At 39.8% G+C, this 11628-nt stretch overlaps 1 protein-coding gene and 1 pseudogene across 1 annotated transcript in view; one reads left to right on the plus strand and one right to left on the minus strand.

The window, feature by feature from the left end:
• ASB7 (ankyrin repeat and SOCS box containing 7) overlaps positions 1-11390 on the plus strand; it is a 49745-nt gene extending 38355 nt beyond the window's left edge. Inside the window, exon 6 of the mRNA XM_012463879.2 lies at positions 7986-11390. Coding sequence (XP_012319302.1) covers positions 7986-8125 — 140 coding nt within the window. The 3' untranslated portion in view covers positions 8126-11390. The remainder of the gene's footprint in view (positions 1-7985) is intronic.
• Positions 5027-5822, minus strand: LOC135274758 (ribosome biogenesis protein WDR12-like; annotated as a pseudogene).
• Positions 11391-11628: the final 238 nt, after the last annotated feature.

Raw genomic sequence — 11628 nt, forward strand, 5'->3', positions numbered from 1 at the left:
AATCAGTAGATAAATATCATAAGGCTGGTATTGTATACGTAAGACAATACTATAGTTATTTCAAGGGGAGCTTGAAACTGCCTTTGTCCTATAAAGTAAGATTTGTTTAGCACATTTCATACTAAGTCCCTGTGAAGGGAATTCAGAGGCAAGAGCAAAGGAATAAAATGTGTTTACGGTAGGATTTTTTTTTTTTTTGAGACAGTCTTGCTTTTCACCCAGGCTGGAGTGCAATGGTGTGATCTCAGCTCACTGCAACCTCCGCCTATGAGGCCCATGCACTTCTCCTGCCTCAGCCTCCTCAGTAGTCGGGACCACAGGCACGTGCCACCATACCCAGCTAATTTCTGTATTTTTAGTAGAGAGAAGGTTTTGCCATGTTGGTCAGGCTGGTCTCAAACTCCTGACCTCAAGGGATCTGCCTGCCTTGGCCTCTCAAAGTGCTGCAACGCCCGGCCTATGGGAGGATTTTAAAATGGGAAGCTGAAATAAAATAAAGAGGAATTGGGTGACCGTCCCAGATGTTGACCTAAGATGGAGACGGTCTGGAAGATCAGTTGTGCAGAGCAGTCCTGAGGATGCAGATCTTTCATTTATTCCTTTACGCCTCCCCTCCACCTCCAACTTCTACCCCTATCCACCCCAAAGAGCAACTTTGGAACTTTGTTTTGCCTTCATTTTGTTCACTTCAGGTATTTAAAAATGTTTTTCTTCTCTACCTTTATGAATCCACATATTTTTAAACAAATAAATAAATTGATCCTGTCATAAAAACGGTAATGGGGATGTCAAAGGGAGGTGCTTTAGGATATTATTATCTAAATAATATCCTAAATTATCTAAATTATGCCGCTGGCCCTGGTTTTGTAATTTATACTAGACCAGGCCCTTCAAAAGCTGATTTCCTATTTTATACTAGCCCAATTACTACTAATGATGGGCTTCTTTATAAAATGAAAAGACTAATAACTCTTTGAACTATTATGTAATTCCATTGTAGTTCATTAGTATGAATACCTGCTCATTTTTTCTGCATCCCATAAAGGTTTTGTAATTCTTCAAATTACGGTCTTTTGTGAGATGTCCTCCAGCTTTTCCCTGTTATGATCCCATGGACAGGGAAGTTGTTTTTTAACAGGGGAGGAATTAATTTTCTAATATCCTGGTAAATGCTGTGCACATTTGTGTTGATTTTTCTGCTTTCATTTTATTTATTGTCTTTCTCTGCCTCCTCTTCCTCTGCCACTGCCCTTCTCTTCCCTTGGCCCTTTAATCTCTGGGATAGTGCATTGTTGAATACATGTAATATTAATAGATGCTCAGTAAAGACTTCTAAGTGATGTGTTGAAAAAAATATATTTCTTCTCCAGTTATAGTCTTCTATTCCTAAAATGCCATTTCTGAAAAAAATAGCTCCTTAGACAGTCTAAGAAATGACAGTACTTACTATTTATTAATAAGTAGTCCTTATTACTCCTAAAATTTAGCCCTCTTTTCACTCAGCAATACTGGCACCTGGCAAGATGGGTTCATACCTGTACACTCATGGAGAAACCGTGGAATGATATTCCTCACTTGGTCTCTGCACATCTTTTTATACAGGTAGAGGTCCTCACGTCTCTGCCTGATTCAAGTCAGGCAGGGATTTCCAGAATACGATTTCTATGAATTTGCCCAGGACTGCTTCCCACTAATAGGTTTCCAGTTGCTCCTTTACTGGTAAACTGTCGCCTAGTTTTCTTACTGTCGTGACAGCAGGAAGATGGAGACTCCAGCTTCCAAAGAGGGGCACTCTGCTTTTTTAGTAACTAGAAGCAAACATCCTTACCAGTATTTAAAAATGTGTTTACGTGGTACTTACCGTGTGCTTGGCACTGTCGTAAGCACTTTACCAAAACTGATTTTTTTTAATGCTTGTAAAGCCTTTGAGGTGAGCGTTAGTTTATGAGAAAACAGGCAGGAAAATTGCACAAGATCACACAGATTGCAAGTGATGGTGAGGCCAAGAGCCAAACCCAGGCAGCCTGGCTCCAGAGTTGATTTTTTTAACCGCTATGATATGCCTCTGCTGTTAAAGGACATTCTGCACACAGGAGTTACACATGCTCAAGAAACCTGATCAGATTCTCCCAACAACACACATTTTAAGGAGAAGAAAAATTAGTAGCAAATGGAAGAGAGCGTTTCAACATATTTAGGCCTAAAGAATGCACATTTTTCCCTGGGAAAGGCTGACGTAGAGCTAGTAACTTTTGAAGATGGTAGCATTTCTGTCGATGCTTCCCTTGAATTAAAGTTGCTGGCTCATTTTTGCCTTTATCATAGATAATGAGGAAAAGCCAGTGGTACTTCCAGTATTCTGCCTGGGGAATCTTCTTAAGTAGGTCATTAGGTCCTTTCCTATTTTCCACATTACCACAGTGACAGTGTTGCCAGACTTTGCACTATTACATACAAGGCTTTCCCTTCTTCCAGCTTCTAATCACATTCAAAACAATTTTTTTTACAGCCTCAACCAACAGGCTTCTTAAAGGTCTTCTGGCTTTCTTGTACCAGTCACCTCAAAGCCCTCCCGCTGCCTGGTGCCAAGGGCAAAGCCTCACTTTCAGGTCGCAGGGTCTCACTCGGTTATCTGATGCCGTAGAACTTAGTGGCTTAAAACAACAAGAATCATTTGTTTTTCTTCCCTGCCCTACACATTATTTTCCGGAGCAATTTGACTGGGGCCTCTCTGCTTTGACAATGCACTCTCGCAGCCGGGAGTGGTGGCTCACATCTGTAATCCCAGCACCTTGGGAGGCCGAGGCAGGCAGTTCATCTGAGGTCAGGAGTACGAGACCAGCCTGGCCAACATACTGAAACTGCGTCTCTACTAAAAATACAAAACTTAGCCGCGTAGTGGCACATGTCTGTAGTCCCAGCTGCTTGGGAGGCTGAAGCAGGAGAATCACTGGAACCCTGGAGGTGGAGGTTGCAGTGAGCCAAGATTGTGCCACTGCATTCCAGCCTGGGTGACGGAGTGAGACTTTGTCTGAAAAAAAAAAAAAAGGCTGGCTCAGGTGGCTGGTGAGTTGGTGCTGGCGGTTGGCTGGGTGCTCAGCCAGGATTGTCAGTCGGTGACCTCAGTTCCCTTGTATAGGCTGCTAGGGCTGCTTTGTGGCATGGTGGCTGTGTTGCAGTAATAAATGTCCCAAGAGTCTGGCAAAAGCCGCATCGCCTTCTATGACTTAGCCTTGGAAGTTACATAACAACAGTGTCACCGTTATCACAAGCCGACCCAGTTTCAAGGACAGGGAACATAGACCTCGTCTCTTAATGACAGGAGTGTCCAGTCTCATTGTGGAAAGGCATGAGAGATGGGAGGTAACGTGGTCATCTCTGGAGACGACAGTCTGCCACGAAACAAATCCATGTCAGAAGATCTCCCATTCCATCACCTTTTGTCTCGACCCCTTCATTTAGCTAAGCAAATTCTAGTAATTTAGTTTTTACCACTTTTTTGGATGATAGGTTTTCATTTAAGTATGCATGTATAGATACATATGTCAACTTTTTCCTTATCTGTTTTTTGCCTGAATATGTTGTGGTGATTCTTTTTATTAATATTATAGCCAAAAAGGGCTGGGCACGGTGGCTCATGCCTCTAATCCCAGCACTTTGGGAGGCTGAGGCAGCTGGATCACTTGAGGCCAGGAGTTCAAGACTGGCCTGGCCAACATGGTGACACCCCATCTCTACTAAAAATACAAAACTTAGCTGGGCATGGTGGCACACACCTGTAATCCCGGTTACCCGGAAGGCTGAGGCACAAGAGTAGCTTGAACTTGGGAGATGGAGGTTGCAGTGAGCTGAGATTATACCACTGCACTCCAGCCTGGGCGATAGAGTGAGATTGTGTTGCAAAAAATAAATAATTTTTTAAAAAATTTATACTTAAGAACCCGTCATCTAATAGGAAAATCAGATTCTTTAAAGAAAGAAGATTCACATCTAATTCATATTCCATTTGCATTTGTAGGTCAAAAATGACAATGATAATTTATTCTTTTCCTAAAGTAGCCCATGAATAGTGTTGAAAAATCAAAACAGGCTTGGAAATGATTTGCCATTGACATGGATGTGTTTCACAGTGCATTCACTGCTTTATACTTTAAGCATTTAATGCATATTAAGCATTCATTCAACTAATATTCACTGAGTACTGTGTCAGCTGTTGGGTTTACATTGGCAAATGGAGCCAGATACAGTCCTCCCCTCATGGAACATGTCATATAGTGAGGAAGGTGGGCATTAATTAACATGTAATAACCAAATAAATGTGAACTCACAACCTTATTAAATGTTATAAAGGAAAGGAACTCTGGGAGTATCGGATGGTGAATCCTGACGTAGTCTCCTCTGATGAAGTGCTATTTTGGCAGAGATCTGAAAGGTGGAGGAGACATAATCTTGCCAAGAGACAACGTGAGTGTGTGTGTGACATCCCCGTGTGGATCCATGTACGGACATCTGTGGATGCACATACGCCTAGTTCATGGACATTTCCAAGAAAGCAGTCACTTCTGCTGTCGTTCATTTTGTAAACTCTCAAAAAGCATATATTCGTACAAGCCTTAGCAGAGGTCTAAGTCAGCCTTTGTCGTTCATGAAGAAGTACTTAATTTTGAATAACGGCGATCACTGTAAACAAGTACAATGGATATAAGGATAAAGTACAAGACTAGTTTTCCAAGTATGGTCTAGCAGGCCCTGGAGTCCCCAAAAGGTCCTTTTAGGGTGTCTGTGAGGTCAAAATGATTTCTTTATTTTTTTTAATAGAGAATGCAAGCCACAGTTTATATTTTATAAACACAAACTTTTGTATTATAAATACAAAATAAGAAAAGGTTGTGATACGTTAGCTGTTATGATGGGTGAAAACTTGATATAAACTTTAAAAAGCTGCTTTCTGCATCTGCATCAATGTAATTTCATGATTCTCTACCCATTTCATTTATAGAAAGAATCTCTATAATCAATTTCTCATTCATTTTTGTGCCCCTGCATGGGAAGTGGTAGGTGAATGAATACCTGTAGGAATACAGTTTCTTGTCTGCTCCTCCACTCGGAAGGAGCCCTGTGTCTGTCTAGTATACTCTCAGAACTTTATCTTCATGAGCAGCCAGATCATAGAGAAGAGACTTACAACTTCTTGTATCCTGCAGCTTGACAGAGTTATTTATATAAGGATCCTGAAACCAGCCGCTGTTGATGGGTAGGAGACCATATTACTGATGTCTCCCAACCAGTATGTGAGGTTAGGGACAGCAACACCAAAGAACCATCTGTAGTTTGGGGATCCCACAGTCTGATATGCCTATCTGTGCTTCCAGATGCTAAACATATGCAAAGTGGAGAATAGGAAATACAATTAAACACTTCATTTCCTGTTAAGTTGACTTAAGATTGCCAGACACAACATCCCACACACTAATTGTATGGTCCCAGGAAGCACTGCAGATTTCTTTAGCATCTGACCACAGAACTGAGGAAGTTGCTTCCTTGTGGCCAGAGAGGGTCAGTATGGGAGTCCTTGTTAGTCCCAACGACTCTGTTTTCTGTCTCTTTCTTGGTCAATTTGTGTATTCCTCCATTTCATCTTCTTCTGTAGGGACTGTAGATCAGATCCTTAGTATCTTATCCCAGGAGCCAATGCAAAATTTAGTTCTTGAGCTATCAGCAGTGGTAGAATAGACACTTCCAGCATGACCTGTGCAACAGAGTAGGGTTTTCACTTTGTTTCTTTCAACATTCCACTCCTGTAAGAGAATAGTCTGATCCATAGAGGCACTCAGTAATAAGCAAGACAAACTGTCTTTTTTCACCCAGGACCCATCTTTTACAACGTCCATATGTCCCACAATTGTCAGTGTTGACTTTCCTTCCAAGGACCAGATCTGAGAAGACTTTTATCATAACCAGTCAAGATGCATACCTCTGCCCCTTAAATTGGACTGATCCTGTCATCGTGGACACATTGCTCTGGCTGGGGTACTGTCCACTTCTCCATGTATTCTATTTCCATAACTTCTTCTGATGAGATGTTCTCCAGTTCCAAGTGTTTGACCGAGGGCATTCGCGGAAACTGACCTGAACAAGAAAATCAAACTCCATGTATTTGTGGAACCCATTTTTATCCTTTAGTAATTTATTGATAATGTTACTAAGGTCAGCACTTTCAGAGACAGCAGGGATTGAGAAGGGAACACATCAATGCCTATTTCTTGTTGCCAGTGTAGAAGCATGTTTGGAGCTGAGCCACGGCAGGGAGTGCACACAAGACTTGCCCACAGAAACATATGGGTTAGTAGGCTGAGAACCAGAGCTCCTGTCTCTTTGGACGACGAAGAGGGAGCTCAAAATTAGACTGTACAGGCAGTGAGAAGCTGCAGTCTAATCCTGGACTCTGCTTTCTCTCCTTGGGTCTCCTCCCGATTTTCATAATAAGACTGAGACATGATTTGCCTTTTTTCTCATTCCTTTTCTCAACGAGTATCAGTGTTTTCCAGAGACTAGGTGATACGGTTGATGTGATTTATCTCAACAGATTGAATTCAGAAGCATACATGAAAATTCAGTTATCATCTATTAAGCCAGATATTAAAAAGCTCTGCAAAGATGTGAAAGAATGGCATTCTTCTTGTTAAATTGTTTTTGGTTTTGGAAAATACAGTTATTTTTCATAGTGATGTGTTAATGTGTAATGGGTTCATTATTTTTAAATGAATTTAAAAGTATTTCTAAAATTTGTTTTAACTCATAATATGGCATTCATCTATAGAGTTAGTCCACATAAAAGGTTTTTTTTTGGGGAGGGGGTTGCAATAATTTTTTAAAGTGTAAAGGGGTTTTGAAACCAAAAAGTTTGAGAATGACCAAAATGTGGCATTCAACTTGACTTTAAGCATGTTACTTAATCTCTCTGAGACTCTATAAAATGGGATGATGATCAAAGTACTTCGCTCATAAAAGGATGAAAGGAGTTAGTATATATCATGAGCTCCTAACAATACATGGTGCAGAGTAAGCATTCAATATATATTAGCTTTATTATCATGTTTAATATGAAAGCAGAACTTCTGTGACTCCAAACACAACTGAAGCACAGTTGAAGAATTCTTGGTTGTTTCTGGAGCCATCTGTATTATTTTTGCAAAACAAAATGCTCCAAAGGGAAAGAAATTGGATTTTATGATTTTTCTTTTGAGTTGAGATATAACAGGGGTTTTTACTGGCAAGTGATGAGGGTGCGGAAGCGTGAAGTGATGTAGAGTCAGAACACCTTGAGGTACGTTCTCAACACCCCCTTCTGGCTGCACTCCTCGACCATCAGCCTTACAACCAAGGTTCTGCTATGTTCAGAATCACGGAGAACAGGTGGCAGATTTGGAAAGCTTGTTTGGAAAGCTCTGCAGAGACTGTGGTGGGCATCAGGGCTCCATCCTCTTAGACCAGAGCCGCAGGGGAGGCTGACAATAAGGGACATCTCATTCAGTCCCCAGAGTTTTCAGATGGAGAAGCCAAGGCTCAGAGAGATGATTGGCTCACAGCCGCTCACCCGGCGTAAGAGAGACCTAATCAGGATGAGAACTAGAATTTTCCTGACTTGTGATGGAAAAGATATGAGGCTTAGAATCAGAACTGTTTTTAGTCTCAGTCTGAAGCCTTAATTAGTTGTCTGATATCAGCAATGTGTTTAAACCTGATACTCAGTATTCTTATTTGTAAAATGGAGGCAAAAATATTTACCATCCCAGGGTTATGAAAAGGATCAAATGAGGCGTCGCATGAAGGTCCTAGGACAGTTTGAGTTGGTATCTTTCTGGTCCTTTCCATGTAAAGTCCATAGAGAGAACTCCCCAGTGAAATGCATAATTCTTTGCAAAAGTGTCTTAAATATTGTGCTTTGTGGCTTTTGTAACATTTTCTTTTTTCTGTCTTTTTAGGACAGCCCAGAAACTTGCAGGACCTGTGCCGAATTAAAATTCGACAATGTATAGGCCTTCAAAACCTAAAGCTACTTGATGAACTACCAATTGCCAAGGTCATGAAAGACTACTTAAAACACAAATTTGATGATATCTGATATGCCAGAACTGTGAGCAAGATTAGGAGTTATATTCCAGATACTTAAAAGGCTTTTTGCCTTGCACACAGTATATCCTATGCAATTTCTGATTTGCTGTGAAATCAGAAAGCAGGTATACACTTTTGGGTTTTCTGTTTGTTTGGTTGGTTTTCATTGTAAGGGAGGGACTTTTTTATATATATGAAAACACACACCACATGCTTGAAGGTCTTAATTTGGTTTCTTGGTCCAAGTTTAAGAGGTCCAAGCTTTGTATACAATACTGCATTTAGAAAAATGGTTGTTGTTGTTTTTTTTTTTCTTAAATGACACAAGCAGGTTTGGAGTGGAGAATGTACCCTTTCCAAATTTCTGGTTTCCTTGGTAAGCATGGTATTCTAACCCAGCAGAGCACTTGTTAACATTTGGAGGCAGTTTCACCCAGGGGGGCCCTGGGTTCTTCTGGAAGATGCCCTAAGAAATATTTAAAGTAATGCTGTCACCTCATTCATTTTTAATGAGTGCAAATTGGCCGTTTCAAACTGTTCTTTTTCCTAATTAATATAGCTTTCGGATCACAGAAATCCAGTACCTCTGCTTTTCTTTTGGTGTGCTCTTGTTTTTAATTTATTATTTTTTTAACAACTGTAGTACACTACCCTGAGACATTGTGTCTCAATTTCTATCTCTAGTTAGAGTTGTGCTTTTAAAAAAAATTAACGGGAAAGAAAATAACTTTACGAAGCCAGTGTATTCTGTTTTTAAAACTGTGCCTGCAGTGCTATACTCTTTCTGGTGTATTTTATCCATTATTTCACTTGCTGGTCATCATTTCACAGCCAGCTTTGACATGCCCGTGAGAACAGGAGCTGCCACTTTAATTTTCATTGCAGAACCATAGTATGTCAGTAGCAATTTCCATTTTAAGCTATGCCTTTTACTTCACTTTAAGCAGAAGATTTTGTACTCTGGTGGTAGAGTGTTCCCTAAAAATTGTTAAATCATTTGGCTTTAATGGTTAAATAATTTGAGGTGGCTTCATGGTGTTTCTTTTCTTCCCAGTTTAAAAAAAAAAAAACTTTTTAAGGGTAAAATCTTTAAGGGGTACACATTTATAAGTCTGGCTAATTTCTAATATGCTAATTACAACATTTCCTGTTTTAAGGTTATATACAGTGAGGCTCTTCAGGACAATTATTTTCTGGGTTGATTGGGCATATGTGTGCTGTGTAAACACAGATCGGATGAAGTGTCAGTAACAATGGAAAAGGTTCCAGAGGCATTAGGCATCTCAGAGGATGCCTCAGAAACGTGTTCTGTGCTTGATTTGTGTTAATAGCTTCAGAAGAACCTTTTCACGTGTCCCAGTGTCGTTCTTAGTGCTTTGGGAAAAAATACTTAAACACTGTTAATAAATTTGTTATCAGAAGTTTACAAGATGAAGGGCTTCTCTCATCTGAATTTCTGGATTTCAGTCATAAAGTGTAAAACTATTTCACCAAGAAGTGTAACTAAGCAGAATTAGGAGTCTTCTCTGGCTTTACCTTTTTCAGAGCCAGCATGTGCTGTTTTCTCAAGCACAGCGTTTGTTCTCTTGGGTGCAGAGTAGCTGTGGCTTCATAGACTCTGATCTGCTTGTGCCCAGGCATTGCCCAGGTTTCTGAAGACGGGCAGCTTCAGAAAAAAGGAGTGTTTAGGAGATTGCTGGTGTGGCCCATAGACTCTTTGGCATAGTCCCTTTCACAGGCAGCCAGTCTGAGTGTGGCCAGTTTTATAACCATCCCCAAACTAGCTGGAGCCTGATGGATAGGAACGGGTAGTCTGTCCTTTTCCCCATAAAAATATCTCCAACAAGTTATCTCCAGAGAGAGTCCCTTGTGAAGACAGCTGCTGAGCTGTATTCTCGTTCTTTCCACCAATACCCAGGTCAGGGCTAAGACACACTTAGCAGTGTTAGGGACATGGTGTGGCCAGAAATGAATTGAGTGTTACTTCTCCCTAAAACACCAGGCCCAGGGGTCTTAGGGAGATGAGGAATCAGGAGCGTGTCTGGAGTTTCTGCACTCTGATCAGTGATGTTAACGTTACACTTGCACAGGGCTTATTTCCACAGATGTGTGTGTGTGTTAATTTATTCACTTAGTTTAAAACGATTTTCTCTCCCCAGCCATTCAAAGGTTTCCAAACTAAGCCACTGAGTTTGAGTCAGGGAATTCCAAGTAAAAAGATCAGATTAAGGTAAATTCTTTGTTCTGTATTGCTGCTGTGACTTCACAGAAACAATTATGAGAGCTCTTCTGGAAGTTTGAAATTTCTGTTTAATGAAGAAGTATGTAATTCCATTATTTATTGTGTGAGATCTATCTGAAAGCTTAAAAAGAATGTTTTATTTTTGTTGTTAATAAAATCCCAATCATGTACCGCATTTCACAATAATTAAAAAGTCTCCAAGTTGGTTGCTGGTGAATTACGGTGGTGAAACCTGCAGGTCTGCATTTGAATTGGACTGACAGAGAAGCATTCTGTGATCACATAATGAATAGAGAGAACAGGTATTTTCAGAAAAATAACTGGTTGTTTTTTCCAGAAACAGAACAGAAGATGTTCAGAGTATTTTCAAATTTGTCACTGATTCTTTTATGTCTCCTTTGAAATTTATTATTTAAGCCTATTACTAAACCTTTATAAAAATATATTTGGCAAGTACACCAAAGAAACCAGCTTATAAAAGATTATGATCATTAATGAACTGCAAACCTCATCTTTCAAAAACAAGGTTTTGTGTTTCTTTTTTTTTTTTGTAAATATTTGTGTTTATAAATGTACAGCAGAGTAAGAGTGCTTTTTAGATTATTTAATTCCCGTATTTCTAAACTATTTACTACACAGTAATCCATGCCTGTTAGTTTGGAGGACTTGACTGTTTCGTTTTTTAATTCATTATCAGTCATGCTTGGAACAGCATTTCCACTAGAGAATTCAGTGTCCTGGCAGTAGCAAGAGTACACATCTGGAGCATGAGGGAGTCTAGCATGATTTGTCAGATGCACACCCTACGAGACAAGAATGTGTAGTTTAATTACCAGAGTGGACCGTACGAAATCGAGATTCTGATTCCTGCAAAAGTGCTCATTAGCCCAGAATGTGATTGGGATAAGGCCATTTGCCCACAAATTTAGCTTTCATGTAACTCCTAGTGTGTTATATCATAATGTATTTTGTTCTTCCTTTTTAATGTAAGTTTTGCTTTGGGTCAATTTGAATTAAAAAAAATCAAATCTGATTTAAAACATGTTGGAGTTGTGTTTTATTTCCAGTCTACCTTAACTTTTTAATATGTCCAGCTATTTGGTGAAAATAAATAAAAATCTATCCTTCCTTCATCAGCATTTTAGATCGCTGGGAATTGTTTAAGAATACGATAATGTGAAAACAGTACCACTCTACATTGTCACCGGATAAGCCAGTTCTTACCCTCCTTTAGTTTTTTTTAATGCATTCTGCAAATATCAGCCAACAAA

This window comes from Aotus nancymaae, unplaced genomic scaffold (assembly GCF_030222135.1).
Source record: "Aotus nancymaae isolate 86718 unplaced genomic scaffold, 86718_ANA_hifiasm-v0.15.2.pri h1tg000014l, whole genome shotgun sequence".
Lineage (NCBI taxonomy): Eukaryota > Metazoa > Chordata > Mammalia > Primates > Aotidae > Aotus > Aotus nancymaae.